The sequence below is a fragment of the Streptopelia decaocto genome, assembly GCF_964273445.1.
Source record: "Streptopelia decaocto genome assembly, chromosome: 6".
NCBI classification, from domain to species: domain Eukaryota; kingdom Metazoa; phylum Chordata; class Aves; order Columbiformes; family Columbidae; genus Streptopelia; species Streptopelia decaocto.
Window position 1 is genome coordinate 34,539,854 of NC_138660.1, and position 15,805 is coordinate 34,555,658.

The 15,805-nt window shown below is 48.9% G+C and overlaps 1 protein-coding gene across 1 annotated transcript; it reads right to left on the minus strand.

The window, feature by feature from the left end:
- Positions 1–2,863: 2,863 nt before the first annotated feature.
- On the minus strand, positions 2,864–15,572 carry ASB18 (ankyrin repeat and SOCS box containing 18). The gene is made up of 5 exons (XM_082056372.1): positions 14,965–15,572; positions 13,718–13,985; positions 5,341–5,839; positions 4,567–4,680; positions 2,864–3,267 (listed from the first exon to the last, which is right to left on the minus strand). Exons 1-5 carry the CDS (start codon positions 15,218–15,220, stop codon positions 3,082–3,084), a joined length of 1,323 nt encoding a protein of 440 aa, XP_081912498.1. The 5' UTR covers positions 15,221–15,572; the 3' UTR covers positions 2,864–3,081.
- Between the last annotated feature and the right edge of the window lie 233 nt (positions 15,573–15,805).

The window sequence follows — 15,805 nt, forward strand, 5'->3', positions numbered from 1 at the left end:
TATTGCTTTGCGGATCACCCGCCTCAGTGCAGCCTGCGCGGTGCCTCTCTCTGCTTTCAAAAAAAAAAAAATAAAGAATCAAATGCTATTTCATTACCGGGGCCACTTCGGGGCTTGATTATCACCCTGATGAGCCCCTTTTCAGTTACCGAGCAGGTTGTGGGGAGCAAACCCGGCTTTTTATCCCACCGGGACCACCGCTCCTCCCCCCATCTCCCTCCATCTCCGCAGCCGCCCCGAGGGGGCCCGATCCTGCCCGCGGCGGCGGCTCCGGCAGTTTCGGAGGGACCCCGGGGTGGGGAAACACCCGACGGGTCAGCAAAACCTTTTTTTTTGGAGGGGGAGAGCTTCTTAATTCTCCCCAGCCCTAGCTGTTTAACCAGCTCCTTGCGAACAGAGACGTGTGCACATCAGGGCGGGTAATTCTTATTATTTGGGAATTATTTTGCAGCCGCTGCCGGCCAGGACCATCGGCGGCTTTATTGCTACGGGGTGGAAAACCAGCCCCGCCACGAGAAAAAAGGCGAGGAGCGAAGGTCTCTGACATTTTTTCCTTAATAGCAGCTTAATATTAACGTCTTTCATAAAACACGCGTATCCAGATAGACTTACCAAAAAAAAAAAAAAAAAAGAGAAAACAACCCAGAAAACAGAAAAGCCTTCATTTCACCCAAATGTATGGTGTGCGCAGCACTGTGTTAGCTGCCTCAGTAATTTAATTGGAATGAAACGTGAAAAATGTGTCATTTTTTGAAGAATTTATGCATCGCTTCCTGGAAATCTCATTGTCTTAACTAGCAGCCTACTGTGTTCTGTTTAGCAGGCATAATCGCATTTTTATGTGTCTCCGTATTATAAGTTAATGTGACCTCCCGTCTTCAGCTGCTGGAAAAAAAAAAAAAAAATGATCCTTTCCCATAACATCTGCATCAAAACAAGGCACCGGCAGGGGGGAAAAATATATATATGTATACCCAAACGCTCCTTTACCCGCCCGCCAAACTTATCAATCCGAGCAGCCCGGAGCATCATCCCTCTCCGAGCCGCTCCCGCTCTTCTGTTTAATGGCTTAAACAGAAGGAAAACACCCCAAAACCCTAAAAGGTTTGGGTTTTTTCCCCCCATTTTTTCCCTTATTCTTTTTTCCTTTTTTTTTTTTTCTCTTTCTTTCTTTTCCCCCGGGGTGTTTTTGCCTCCCCCGTTTTCCTTTGCTCCCGCCGCATCCCCGGGGTACCGGCCGCCTCCCCCCGACGGCGCCGCCGCCGTGCCCAGGGCGCCCCCTGCGGGCCGCGGGGCGCCGCGCAGCCAGCGCCTGCGGCCGCAGCCCACGCGTGTCCGCGGCCGCTCCCCTCTCCCACGGCCCTTCCATCCTTCCCGCGTGTCCGCGGCCGCTCCCCTCTCCCACGGCCCTTCCATCCTTCTCCGGAACCCCTGATGCCCCTCGATCCCTCCCAGCCCCACCGCAGACCAGGCTCCCTGGCAACAACCTGTTTGTTTTTTTTCCTCCTCTTTGATGCGCCTTTTTTTTTTTTCCGAGCTGAGGTCACAGATTTGGGGGGAGGATGCGATCACCTGGTGGGACTCTATCTCCATGCAAACTTGCCCAATACAGATGTAAAACGTGCCACACAAAAGATGAAAGACTCATTAGAGGCAACAAAATTTAGTTTTTTTTTCTGGTTCAAACACACAGTGACTCAGCTAGGATGTGTTTTCCCTAAATCCCTTTCAATTCTGTCCCTGCTCTGGGCACTGGAACAAACTGTAAAGTAAAACAGCCACTAAAGTAATGAAGTGCCAGGTCTCATGGTGTCGTGGAGATTTGGCGTGGGGCTTTGCCACTGGACATTTCTGTGTGGGACAGGGCTCTGGTGCCAAAGGTGGGGAACACAGTGGGGTTGAGGCTGCCCTTGCACACCTGTATACAACATCAAGGGTGAGGGCAGCTGTGTAAGCAGCAGGGTGAGGCTGGGGGGGTAGGAATTTCTTTTGTCTCCCCATTTCCATGCTCCCCTCTTCATGGACACCAGCTGTGGGAGGCAGGAGTACTGCCTGTGTCCTGCACACATCATGTGTGTAACCCACAGCAGTGGCAGGTGCTGGTGTGAAGTTCAGTCAAACATACAAAAAGGCTGATTTATTTGTGTATACATATATATATATATATGTTTAAATAGTGAGTATAATTAAGCAGTGGAACAATTTGGTGAGTGCTGTGGCAGAGCTGCTAGCATAAGGACAGCTGTTCTTCCAAGGGGCATACACGTCTACTTGCTTTGGTTCAACAGAAATTAATTTGAGGAGCCTGAGGGTCTGGGAAAACAAATCCTCGCTCCTCCCTGGTACCTTTTGCCAAGTCACAGCGTGAAAAGAAAGCCCCAAATCCTCCCCTTCAGGTTGACACCGGGTTTTGCAGCTGCTCTGCGTGTCGGCCTTGGAGCAGTGATTGCCACAGGAGGTAGTGGTGCATCTTGGACCATGGGAATTTGGGAGAAGTAGGGGCTGTGCCACTGTTCCCCCCGCATCTGGTCCTGCAGGGAGTAACCAGCTCTTTCTTGGTGTCTTCTACATTAAAAAAATAGATTTTTGGTCTATTTTACAGTCTATATTAATGCCACTGGATATTGCATCCTGCTAACAGTTTCTGTGCTGTACCTGTGGTTCCAATTCTGCTTGTGCCACACATGGGGGAGATCTATCCAAGGCGATTTGATGCCCACGTGGGCTGATTTTAGTCGTCTGCCATGCGTGCTTGCCTTTGCACACCTGAGGAGCACCGCTGCTTTGCAGACATCCTTTATAATGAATATTATTCATATCTGCAGCATGCTTGTAACAGCTACTAATCATTTTATTACTCTTTATAATCTATTTAAAGCACAATTAGAAAAAAAATCTATACAAAGTTACAGCCGAAAGCACATTTTAGTTACATTATAAATCCCTGAAAAACAACCATCTATCATGAAAACCGGCGCTCCTTAGCTCGACTGACAGAAATGGATGCTGCTGCGCTACAGCGAGGGAGGACGAGGGAAGGGAGGGCAGGATGGCAGCCCTTGGTTGGCTCCTCTCAGCCCTTCAAAGCACGACTCCTTCGGGCTCCAGCAGCAGGTAATCGTGCAAAGGCTTGGGCACAGGCAGCAAGGGGATCAGGCGATGGCATTTGCTGCCAAACTTTTGCCGAATGGCGGAGCGGCACAAATGTTGCAGGCACCGGACTGTGCCCGCCAGCCGGAAAAAGGACTCATAGAATAGCTGGTGCTGCTGCAAAGAGAGAGGGGGAGAGAAAAAGCATGAGCATTGGTTGGTTTTATTTTTTTCCTCATTAAGCCACACAAGCTAGAGATACTTTTGAGATGAAGATCCTAGGGGAGGGGTTAAGAAACCCATCGGTGATTGCCCGTGGGTTAGGGGTCTGTGCGCTGACACGGTTCCTGCAAGGAAAGGCTGGATGAGGAACTCTTCTGTGGAAGCACACGTGAAGAAACCTAGTCTCACCACAGGTGTGGTTTGGGGAGATGCTTTCATGCCCACGGGCAGCAGCATCCTTACAGAAATCCTTAGAGACGACATAGAAGAGACCCACTTGTTTCTAAGAGGGTGAAACAAAGCGTGCTTGGTCTGTGCAGCCTCAGCCTTTCCTTAGCTTGGAACAGAAATAATTTCTCCCATCCCATGGAACATTCTGTGATTCTGTAATATGCTGAAGAGCTTTATTTGCGTTTCAGCTGCTGTCCTCCCTTGCAGTCAAGCTAATCAAAGACCTGTGAGGGCAAGGCAGCCATCCCAGATCGTTCAAGAGCAGGCTGGCCGTACCTATTGCGCACTGGGGACAAGTTTTTAAAAATTAGTGATGTGGCCTCCTCTCAGGCAGTGGTCTGGCTCCAGGGTTGCTTCCAGATGTTGGGATTGTATTTTCACAGAATCACAGAATGTTAGGGATTGGAAGGGACCTTGAAAGATCATCTAATCCAATCCCCCTGCTGGAGCAGGAACACCCAGATGAGGTTACGCAGGAATGTGTCCAGGCAGGTCTTGAATGCCTCCAGAGTAGGAGACTCCACAACCTCCCTGGGCAGCCTGTTCCAGTGTCTGTCACCCTCACTGAGAAGAAGTTTCTTCTCAAATTTAAGTGGAACCTTTTGTGTTCCAGTTTGTACCCATTGCCCCTTGTCCTACCATTGGTTGTCACTGAGAAGAGCCTGTCTCCATCCTCATGACACTCACCCTTTATATATCTGTAAACATTAATAAGGTCACCCCTCAGTCTCCTCTTCTCCAAACTAAAGAGCCCCAGCTCCCTCAGCCTTTCCTCACATGGGAGATGCTCCACTCCCTTATTGCAGGCCAGGGGCAGGGATGGGGGTTTTGGTGTTGAGGGAGCTAAAGGGATGCAAAGCTGCTTTGGGGGTTTGTGGTGGCGCCCTGAGGACTAGTTTCTTTTTTTTTGTTGTTTTATTTTTTCCACCCAAGTGAAGTTTGCATGGGAAAAAAACCTTTTGGTGTGAAAAACTGCCTCCTCAGGGCTCAGCCAACCCTGCCAAACCACCAGCGCCATCTCACCTGAAACACCTCTTCCGGCACGGCCTCAATCCATTTCTCGGAGATGGGGATTTGTGAGTAGGAATTGAAGAGGACTTCGATGACCTCTGGCACAGCCGCACAAGACTTCAGCACCTAGTTGTGGGCAATGGGAGCATTTCAGGCAGAGATGCACGTCCCAGAGAGGCAGAGCATCCATGTGCTGCAGCTGGGGCTCATCCCTCCCTACCACGATCCAGGTTGGGATACTCCCATGTTGGTATGATGCAGGTGTAGAGTTTATCTTGGCATGCTTTGGACATCTTTCTCCAAGTGAGAAGTGGTAAGAAGACCTGCCTTGCTTTGGCTCTTCTTCATCTGGATGCATCCCTTGCTTATTGTTTACATTTTTGGCTGTGCGTGATAAGCCAGGATAATATTTTTGTTATTGTTTGATGTAAAATTAATGAAACGCAGAGCCATAAAGCAGCTGCATTGATGGCTGATGTCCCAGGCCTGTCTCTGACACCTCCAGGCAGGAAAAATCCTCTTTGCTGGTCCCCCATGCTTGTGCTGGTTCCATCCTGCCCTTCACCCTGCCTGCTTTTCCCTGCTGCTACGCTGCAAGTGTTTTCATTTCCATCATTCTCATCAACATCGCCAGCCCCGATGCCATGGTCCCATCTCCCCGTCTGGACCAGGACCCTATCCCAAACCATCCCAACCCCCCATCTTTTTATTTCCCAAAGCACCCTGACCCTAATTGCAAAATCCTGGGTGTGAGGGGATATCCAGGGGCTGCTTTGGGGTCAGTACCTTGACGAAGGCAGCAGGCCATATCTTCTGGGACCCATGGTTGAGCAGCAGCTGGACGGTGCGATGTGGCCTAATGTCCTGCTTGAAGATAGCGCTCTGCAGCACGCAGCGCAGCGGGGAGGTGCCACCGTAGTCCATAGCGTTGACATCGGCCCCGCGCAGCAGGAGAAACCGTGCCAGGGCAGCGTTGGCGGCCCCGCATGCCTTGTGCAAGGGGCTCCTCCGCGTCTCATCTCGGGCATCGATGTCAGCACCATGGGCAGCCAGCAGCCGGCAAAGCTGCAGGCAGTCCTCGCCGGTGCCCAGTGCCTGCCCGCAGAGGATGCTGAGGGCTGTCTCCTCTCGTGCGCTACGCGCGTCGACGCATGCCCCGTACTTTAGGTAGAGGCGGGCATGGTCACAGAGGCAGTGCCTGGCTGCGACGTGCAGTGCTGTCTCCCCTCCATCCTCGCTGGGCAGGTCAACAGTGGCCCTGTGTCTCAGCAGGAGCTTGGCACATCTGCAAAGAGATGGGGAGGCTGGGGGGTGCACCGCACAGATGGGTTCTGGGGGATGCGGGCTGGAGTGGGAGGCTTGGGGGATGACAGGTGGGAGGTGATGTGGGGTGAGGATGGGGATCAGGCTGGAGCTGGGATTCCATGGGAGTTGTTGCACTCAGAGCAGCAGAGGCTGAGGAGGGTGACTCTGTGCCCTGGTGCACACCATGGCCATGGTACTGGTGGTGGTTTGGGCAATGTCTCCTTCTTGCCCTTGGCCAGCATAATTAATGAATGGTCATCCCTGACCATCATTGACTACCCTGACCATCCTTGACCCACCAGGGATGGTGATCACTGTCTTGGCTGTGCTGGTGGCCAGGCAGCACTGAGAGCAGTGCCCACGGTCAGCCATGCCAGCCAGGTCTGTCCCAGCTGGTGAGGGATGCATCCAGCCATGATGAGGACATACAGGGTGATGGGCATCTTCATGCCATCAGTCTGTTGGCTGCAGTTTTATTTCCTGGCACAGGCGTAGCCCTGGGGTGTTATGGAGACGATCTATACAATCCCACCCCTTGGCTGACATCCACAGAGCTTCTCAGCTGTAAACATCCTTCACCTTGATCTGTGCTGTGAGCAAGCTGACATGGTGGGAAATGCTTGGTAACACCTCTGTGCATGAGAAGAGCTCGGTGTGGGTTTGTTTGTTTATAAAAATAGATTCCTCTTCTCCTGTTAAGGGACCCAAATACCTTTCTTGGGCTGTCACTCCAGGCAGGACTAAACAATCATTTTTTCTGCCTATCCTAAACAGAAACATCTTTCCAGGTGGTTTAAGCCTACTGGAATGAGTTTTGCTGGCTTGTTGGGCACTCAGCTCTTGTGACGATGGAGTGGCAGCACCTGCAGTTCCCAGGAGGAATAAATCAAGGTAAGTAACCCTCCCTCTCCTGCTCCACCCTCTCCTTCTCTCTAACATCACTGTGTGTGATTCCAAAGAGGTATCATGGCTGCTGCAAAGTGGGGACCCTGGTTTCTATCAGAGCTTTCTGCCTGCATCCTTCTGACAACAGATGGAGGTTGAAGATACCAGGTCTGCTCCAATGTGTTTGGTTTCATTTATTTATTTATTTTTAATATATGTGAGTAAATGGATTTGATCAGCCAGTCTAAATGAATCAAGGTGATTGCTCCTCCTCCTGCTGGGAGCTGCTGGGGATGGTGTGGCTCAATGTCATGGCCCAGGAAAGGCTGTCAACAGCCAGGTTAGTGCACGGGTTTGAGCCCAATGCTGTGCCATTGAGGAGTTATTTTTTGTAGAGGTGGGGGCAGACCCATATGTGGTCCAAGTGAGACCTTGAAAATGTAGCCAGCTTGAGTTTCCCAAGTGATGCTGCTGGGGATGTGGGAAGAGCAGTTCTTTAGAAAGCCTCAGCAGTGGCTGGCTGGAGCCTAGGGAGGTGTATCAACCTTCAAACCCTCCCGCCCCTGTCTGTTTCATTCCTTCTAATAAGCTTTTCTTCTAGCTCAGGTATCGCCCAGAGCTCTAAGTGAGTTTCTGGGCTGATATAGAAGAGAAATGATGTGGAGCTGAGGGGGAGCAGAGTCCCAGCCTGAGCTCTCCAGCAGGAGGGATGGGGAAGAAGAGGAGCCCCAGGGAGGAAGGATGCTGCTAGGGCATTGCTTGTTTTTTCTGTCCCAGATTAATATTAATGTGTGTGGGGAAAACAATAATAGTAGAATAGTAATAATAGTAATAATCTACTTGAACGTTTCTGAACCTGCAGCATTACCTCCAGCAAGGTTTGATAGGAGCTGGTGAGACACTCACTGTCCTTGGTGGTGCAGGATCTGCAAACACCCCCTTGGGCTGTTTTTCCCATGCATAGCAAGCCTGAGTTTGCCAGGAAAAAAAATCCTGCAGGATCTGTGGGGACAGGCCATGTCTTACAGCCTTTGCAGGTGTAATGATCCCAGGTGCTGCCAGCCTGTACCGGACCTTGCTGGGGCAGCTGCGGTGAATGATTTCTGCTGGGGATGCAGTTGTGGGTGAGCGGATTGGGTTTGGGGTTGTGCCAGACCTAAAATCCTCCGATCCTTACTTCACAGTGCCCTTCTTACTCTAAGACTGTGATGAAACCCTTTCCCAAGGAATGGCTTATCTTGCTGAGTTGTGGGGTTTTTTTTTGGCATTTGCTGTCTGCTATTGGTCAGTAAAACCTTGTTGGAAGGTGTTTGTTTCTGGAGCAAACCACGCTGTGACCGGTCATATTTGCTGGTCTTGTCTACTGTCAACAGCAGGGAATTTGTAGCCCTAATTATAATGACTCTCTAGGGACCTTTCTGGGTTAGCTTGATCCTAATGTCATGGTTAGCTCTGCACCTAAAATACATATCCAGGGCAAACCAAGGGATGGTTCTGCAGGGAAAAATGGAAAAAATATATTTTGACTTGGTTGCAAAACATGCAGCAGTCTAGTCCAGGATTTTTTTTTCTTTTTTTTTTTTTTTAGTAGTTCACTCTTAAAGCATCTCTGCTTCTTCCCAGGCAAGGAGCTGGCTCTGCCTGGAGACCCTTGAGCACAAGCACTGTACCAGTTTTGGCAAGTGCTGTGTGTCAAGAGAGTCCAGGCTGGAGGTTTACACCTGCAGAGGCAATAGAGAGGGAATATTCCCCTGCCCTGAATTTCCAGGTGAAGGCTGGTACATTATGGGTTGCCTGGCAAAGCCAAGAGCTGTGCCCAGCCCCTCCAGCCCAGCATCCTCGCTCTGCCACAGGGGTTTACCTTAGTGAGAGTGGATGGGATTTTAATTACAGGGAGTTCAATTCCTCTTGGCCTCCTGCTAGACATGTCAAATATTCTTCTAGAAATACCAGAATGGAAATACTACCCTTTCCAGATGCTGTTTTCCCGAAGGGTTATTTTTATATATTATTAAGTTCAGTGGCTAACTGGTTAGAAGAAACCTGAGTTGGTTTATTTTGCATTTTTTCCCCTGGATGGTCCTCCCTCAGCAAAGAGGGAATGTTAGTGAGGGGCTATAAATAAGGGATGATCTCTTCTGGTTAATGTAAATGGTGGGCTCCCCGTGAGGAGCACGTGCCTCCCATTTGGATGTATGGAGCATGAGCAGGTGCTGAGTAGATGCCATTCATGTTTGCTGGATTTATGTTCCTATTTTAACCTCTAATCTTCACTGGTTAGCTCAGTGCTCTAAAGTTTACCAGCATTTCTAGCTTTTTTTTCCTTAAATTTTTAGATTTAATTAATGTCCTGTTGTTCATCATCAGATTAGAACAAAGTCCCCTTAAATAGAGCTCAATTGATGCTGCTTTTTGAGGGTTCCTCTCTAATTTTCTGGGAATATTGCAAGGGGCCATGGATTTAGTTCAGCAGAAATTCAGACACAGGATGGCAAAGTAAACCTGTTTGGTTTGCATCCAGCCTGGTGCAATCACCAGTGGGAGCGATACCTTCGAACAGTCACTCTTGCAGATCTAATTCTGACTAGTTTGTACTCGCTTCTAAACCCTTCCTAACTCATTTGTGAGTGATGGGTAACACACTCAAATGTCTCTTTGCTTGGGCAAGTTGCTCATTAGGTCAAAATCACACTAATTTGTGATAACTGCTGTTCTGCAGGTCTACATTGCGCCTGGGGTCCTGTCTCAAATAAACGGGATAAAACAGTGTGGGTTTTATTTTCCTTCTTCACCCATCAGTAGAAATGGGGCAGATGTCTGTGCAATGTTGGGCAGGACATGTCCTCCCCTGCCCTCTTGCTGGCAGCATGGCTCGGTGGGGTGCTGCTCAATTTGGGATGAAAAATGCCCAGGCTGGGAAAGTGGGATTCAACTTGAAATGGGATGTGATGAATAACCAGCAGGAGGAGCAGGAGGTTGAGGCACTGGAGGCTGGAGGGAAATTCCTGTCCAAAAAACCCACTCAGGCCCTCAGTCTTCTTAAGGAAAAATCTCCTGTTTGTTTTTTTTTTTTTTTTTCCCCTCTCCCTGGGGCCTGAGTGATGCTTTCCTGTCCTTCATTTGGTTGTTTTTCATGGCGTCCATCTGCTTGTGATCTAATACAGGTTGATCTCGCTTGGAAAAACCACCTTCCCCAAGCTAGGCTCTGAATCTGAGGATTATTCTTATTAATTTCCCACAACAAGGAGAAAAGAAGCCTGCTTTTCTTTAACAGATGAAAATCTTTTGTGGCATTGCAAACCCACCAGTGAACCATGGCAACACTGCTGCCAAGGGCTGGTTGTACCTGCTTGGGGCCTGCTCTGTTGCTGCATGGCGAACACCAGCCCAGGAGCATCATCGCTCTCTACACTGTCTTTTTGCCAAAGCTTCATTTAGTCACACCAACTTGGGAAGCAGCTCCTCCAAAGAGCAGGATCATGCCTCAGGTTGTGCTCTGTATCTGCTTTTGGGCTCTTTGTTTCTTGCTTTGGACCCGTTAAGGAGCTGGTCTTCCCCAGTGGGAGGACAAATTTCCAAAATGATGGCTCCAAATGCTCTGAGTTTTGTATTTTAGCAGTGCTAAATGGAGCAGAGGGTGAGGTTTAGCACTAGATGATGCTAAATACCGGCTTTTGAAATCTGTGGTCCTTTTATTTGTAGTCACATTTCCTTCCTGCAGCCAAAAGGGCAGTGTGTCTGGGCTGATGCTGGAATAGCCAGAGGGTGCCACAGAGCCAGGTCCACCAATGGCATGTTAGTGCTCATCTCCTTGGCATTTGAAAGCCTTGCTATCTTGATAGAGTTGCCTTTTTAGGTACCTGCCTTCCTGCTTGGCTCTTGTTTTCTGCTAATTCCTCCCATGAAGAGCTATTCTCATCTCGTGTTCCCTAAGTAAAACCCATCCTGTCTCCCTGAGCTGGCCCCTCTTGTGCTCTATCCCTATCCCACCGTTTCTTGCACAGAGCTTCTTGGACACTGAGTCTTCTCTTGCTTTGATTCATCTCAGCATGTCTCTCCCATCCCTTGGTGCTGGAGGGTAGGAGCCACAAGACAACCCTGGTTTCAGCTCTCAGGGTGGAGAGAAGAAGTGAAGAAGTGCCCACAAAGACGTTACTCAGCCATAAGCCCAAGTCACACAGAGGCAGAGGTGACATCTTCTTTTCTCATCCCTTGCCTGAGCCCTCTTCCCTACGTGGAAGGCTGGAGAAAGCAAGCCCTGGGGGATTTCTCTCCAGGTAGGCTCTCCCTGGCTGTATGGGAAACCTGGGATCTTCAGAGAGCTTTTTCTGACTTGCAGATCTGAAGGAGGACTCTACAAACGCAGCAGCGTTCGCCATCCCTTCTGCTGTGGGTACCGTGATGGGAGGTGGAAGCTACATCCTGCATCCCTGCGATGCACCTTCCCACCGCCCCACGCCTGCTCTTCCCCCGGCACCGCCGGGAGAGTTGAAACTCTTCCTCTCCCCCTCAATTATTTTTATTTTATTTTTTTTCGGGGTGCCAATGAAGGCAGACTCTTTTAATCATCCCGGCTTTAAGAGGGAAACGGGAGAGCACCAGGGAGAGAGTGCAGTGAATTTAGAGACTCATCTTACCCCACCATGTTAATTATCTCTGCTGTAAAAAAGAGGTCAAGGAGAGGAACTCTACTAAATAGGCCGACGTTGGCATGAACAGCTCCTAAAGTGAAGAAGGTAAGACTGAACTTTACTGGAACTTTTTTTTTTTCCATCTCTTCAAAAAGCTCCTAGATTAAAGCTCTGATATCCTTTTTGTTGAAATCTCATGGATTCTGAAGCTCAAATGGCTGGAAGGAAGCCCAGATAATTTTTTTTTATCCCAGTCACTGAGAGGCTCAAAGGTTTTAAGTCCTGCCCCCATGGTGAATTGCCGAGTATATGGGAATACAGAAGAACCCAGCACATAGGTGTTCTGGCCATTGTTACCGAGAGGGAGAAAAATAAAATAGCTCTCTATGTAGGTCAATGACCTGCTCTTTATTGTCAGTAAAAAATTAAGGATGACCTAAAATCCACTACTCAAAAAATAATAAAATAAAAAAAAGGCAAGGTAAAGTAGTCTCCCCCTAATCAAAGAGGAAATGTTTGTGTTACCTAAAGCTTGACCTCCTCAGTCTCTAACTTTAGCAAAGTCTCTGCGATTGAAAAGCAGTGGTCGAAACCTCAAAACCTGTCTGAAATGTCTATTAATTTTTGATCTTTCAAGGGAGTAGGCTTAGTTATTGTAGAAGCCCCCATAGCGCTGGGTAGCGTAGTTAAGGGTCTCTCACCATTTCCATTATAAAGCCCCAATATTCAAGGGCTTATAACTCAGCTGTTTCCACGTTGCATCTGTCTAATCTCCATGTTGCTGTTTGCTGGCTTACCTGCCATCCCCCTCTGTCCTTCTGGGGGAAAAAACATGGGGATTTGTGACAATGGCTCATTTTATATATATAATATTATTATTTTTTTTTTTTAATTCCAAGTTGGGAAGCACCTGGCCAACAAGAAGACACCTGGACCTCTGTGGGCCATGGGTCCTCTCCACGTACCATGCTGGTTTATGTGCCATGTCTCTACTGGGGAAGAACAAGTTGATGAAACCTAAAATACTCATCCTGGGTCTTCCAGGATGGCTTTGGGGTTGGAGACTGAAGGCTTTAAGGTCAAAAGGGAGCTTGAGTAGAGGAATTAAAACCTGTTCCTTATAAATGATGAGAGATACTTGTAGCATCCTCCTTTACCCAGCTCACTCCTTCTAACTCTTATCTCACCAAGGATGTGTTTGATTAATCCCTAAATTTTTGGCTGAACCAACATTTGATTAATACTTGATTTTTGGTGGTCTTGCAGAGACTCTTATTAATAACCTGGGCTTGAGATATTTACATCTGCAAATCTTTTCCTGTCTGTCTGCTTTTCTTTTCCAGAGCTCTTTCCCTGACACCTGGCCCATGATACACGGGATCTGTACTGGGAATCTTGTCTCCACCACCTGCTTCTAGTTCAGCTTGCTATGTATTAAAGGGGAGACGATTGAAGACAGAAGCTGTGGCCGTTTTCACTACAGCTGGTAGGCAAAGAAATTTGCTATGGCCCTAAGCGGCTTTGTTAGGATATCAAGGGGCTGAGCTCTTTATAACCCAAAAAAAAAAAAAAAAAGAGTAAAAAAAATTAAAATAAATAAATAAACCACCAACCCAGTTCCCTGGGTCTAATGATTCAGGCACTTAAAGTCCTACTGAGACATACATGTGTGCACAAAAGCTTATTTTTTCAAGGCAATGTTTATGCTCATCTCTGTGATGCTGATCCAGGGTGAGAAGGGAACGGATGCACATGACTGAGCCTTATGCCCAACTAAAAACCAAAGTGGACCCATACGTGGCTTGTGTGGGGGAAAAAGGTGAGAGGGTTTCTCCCCATTCCACAGACCCCGTCTCTTTATTATAGCTCTGGGGCTGGGACTTTGGAAGGAGTGGGTGCCCTGGTTGTCACTGACACCCCTCACAGATGGGGATGGCATGAGATGAGGAGGGCAGGATGTTGAGGTGACTCATGTGCCCCATGACTGGACCAGTCTCCTGGGACAAAGCATGCTGGACCTGGGATGCAGGATGTAATGATTTTGGGATAAATCATCAGAAAAGAGGAGGAAGGAAAAGCATATGGAGCTGGGCTGGGCTGCTTCTGTCCATGGGAAGAAGACCTGTGCCATGCAATATGCCTGGCAACAAAATGTCCTCTTTTTTTTGGCTATGCTGAGTGTGCCACAGCAGCTGGTAGACATGTGAGCACGTGGGAAGCCTTGCAGGGGACCGTGGCTCCATTTTTCCACCCCACAGAGGCAGAAGTGTAGGAGTCTGCATGCAGGGGATGCGGACAGAAGTTATCAGCAGGGAGATGCTGACGGGAGGGGACCTTCTTACCCCAGGGAGTCTGGAGTGGTGCAGAGATGCAGCGGGGCCAGGCCCTCATCACTCTGCAGATTGGGATCAGCCTTGTACTCCAGCAGCAGCTCGACGCAGTCGGTGTGACCCCCCAGACACGCTTCGTGCAGGGGCCCGCGCCCCCCCGGCGCCAGGTTGGGGTCAGCCCGTCGGCGCAGGAGATGGCGCAGGCAGGCGGTGTGGCCCCAGCGAGCGGCCAGGCACAGCGGGGTGCTCAGCTCCCGCTTGTACTCCAGCGACCACAGCCCTGCGGGGAGGAAGGAATGGGGCTGATACCCTGGGGCTTGCAGAGCTTGGGGCCATTCCCATCCTCTATGCCTTGCACATAAACCACATCATCTTGCTGCTTTTTTCATTTTTCTTTTAGCTTCCTGGCAGCTTTAGAGGTTTCAAAGAGCCTGATTAAGGTTGGTGGCTGCTCTGAATGTTGTTGGCAAGAGGGGAAGCAAAACTCACCTGGCATGTGCACGTCCAGGAGCAGGACTTCATATGGCACAAGTTGGGTAAACCAATACCCTGACCACTGCCAGGGGACCCTGTGTGCAAGACCTTGCTGGCAGGAGCTAAAAGGCAGCCTACAAATTCCCCACCTGCACCTATGGGAGGAAAAAAAGCTGTCTTTGCTGGGATGAGGCTGGGCCTGAAGGCACCCAGGCTAGGTAGGAGTGTGTTAGGAGGGTGATGCAGGGCTGGGCATGGGAAGAGCTGGGTTCAGGCTCAGCTGGAGCAAGGCATGGCATTTCCCAGCAGCTCTGGGACCATCTGTAAATGCACAGTGTCTGATGAGCATCTGGGACCATGAGAAGCTTCTGGGGTTGTAAGGCACTGGGTACCACTTCCCTAGGAGCATCTTATTCCTGCCAGATAAGACCAGGCTGCCCTTTCTGAGCCCCTGCATAGGGAATTTGGGCTGTGAGCCCTCTTGCAAGCATGCCTAAGTCAAGACTGTGCCCCATCTCAACCTGGAAAAATGATGTAGACACACATTTTTTACACTTCCTGTCCCTCCAGTGGGTTAGTATGTGCAGAAGAGAAGAAAATAAAGTGTTGAACATTTATGGCTAGGGCTGCAGGGCACTGTCCTCTTAACCAGAAACCAGCCACCTTGGGAACAAGCTCTGTAAAAACAGTGTTAGGCACTTAAACGCACTGTACCTCTCCTATCTAGGGTTAGTATATACCTGGTTTTATATTTTTTTCTGAACTGTCCTTTAAAGAAAATGTACCTGAGAGTCCATAAGATCCTTGGCTTTTCACTTGCCACTCCAGCTCATTTTTACTGATCTCAAAAACCATGTTGACATCTTGATAGTATCGGTCAGTCAGGACCTCGAGGCTTCTCAGGTCTCCCGCGACCAGGGCTTTGTAATACCTGGTGGCAGGAGCGTGAGCTGTCAGAGTATGCTCTGAATCCAATTTGGGGCAAATCTGTAGCTTTTCTGTTACAGGTTCCGGTAACTCGTCCATTCCAGTGCTTCCCATGTGTGTAGATCCTCCTAGCTGGGAGGATAGATGGGCTTTTATAGTTCATTGTTTCCATCCTCCTGGGCTCATTGTCTAATTATAATCCAGTTAAGGCTCTATTGTTGTTGTATTTATAACTCCAGCAGGGTCAGATGATGACGGGCACACGATACAATGAGTGTCAAACAGTCACTGGGTTGTGTTGTGGCAGCACCTCTTGGATTAAGTTGCTGGTTTAATTGCAGGCAGCAGCTTGGGACGTGAGCGTTTAGGCTGGAAGGAAAAGGGTGCCTAGGGTTTAGGGGGTAAAAAAAATATATATCTCTATGTTTATATATCTATATATCTATATCTATTTAGTCAGCTTTTGTCTTCCCAATCCTATATAGCCTTATTTGTATGGTTTGAGCAAGTGCATTTTTTTCACTTCTCTGCATAACACCGTATTATTAATTTTTTTTTTTTAATTTTTATTTAAGGCGCTCATACCTGTTTCCAGTCTTATGGTTGCTATGCAGAAAAATCTGGGCATCGCATTAGTGGCCGACACGAGGCAGGCTGGCATGCTGGCACATCCCTGCAGGGATGCAAAGCGCTTGTCAA

Coding starts and splice junctions, on each gene's coding strand:
- ASB18 (XM_082056372.1), bottom strand. CDS start 15,220: ATGGGAAGCACTGGAATGGACGAGTTACCGGAACCTGTAACAGAAAAG. Junction 4,681..5,340: donor GGCCTGCTGCCTTCGTCAAG/GTACTGACCCCA, acceptor GCCCACAACTAG/GTGCTGAAGTCTTGTGCGGC. Junction 3,268..4,566: donor TGCCGGAAGAGGTGTTTCAG/GTGAGATGGCGC, acceptor CTCTCTTTGCAG/CAGCACCAGCTATTCTATGA.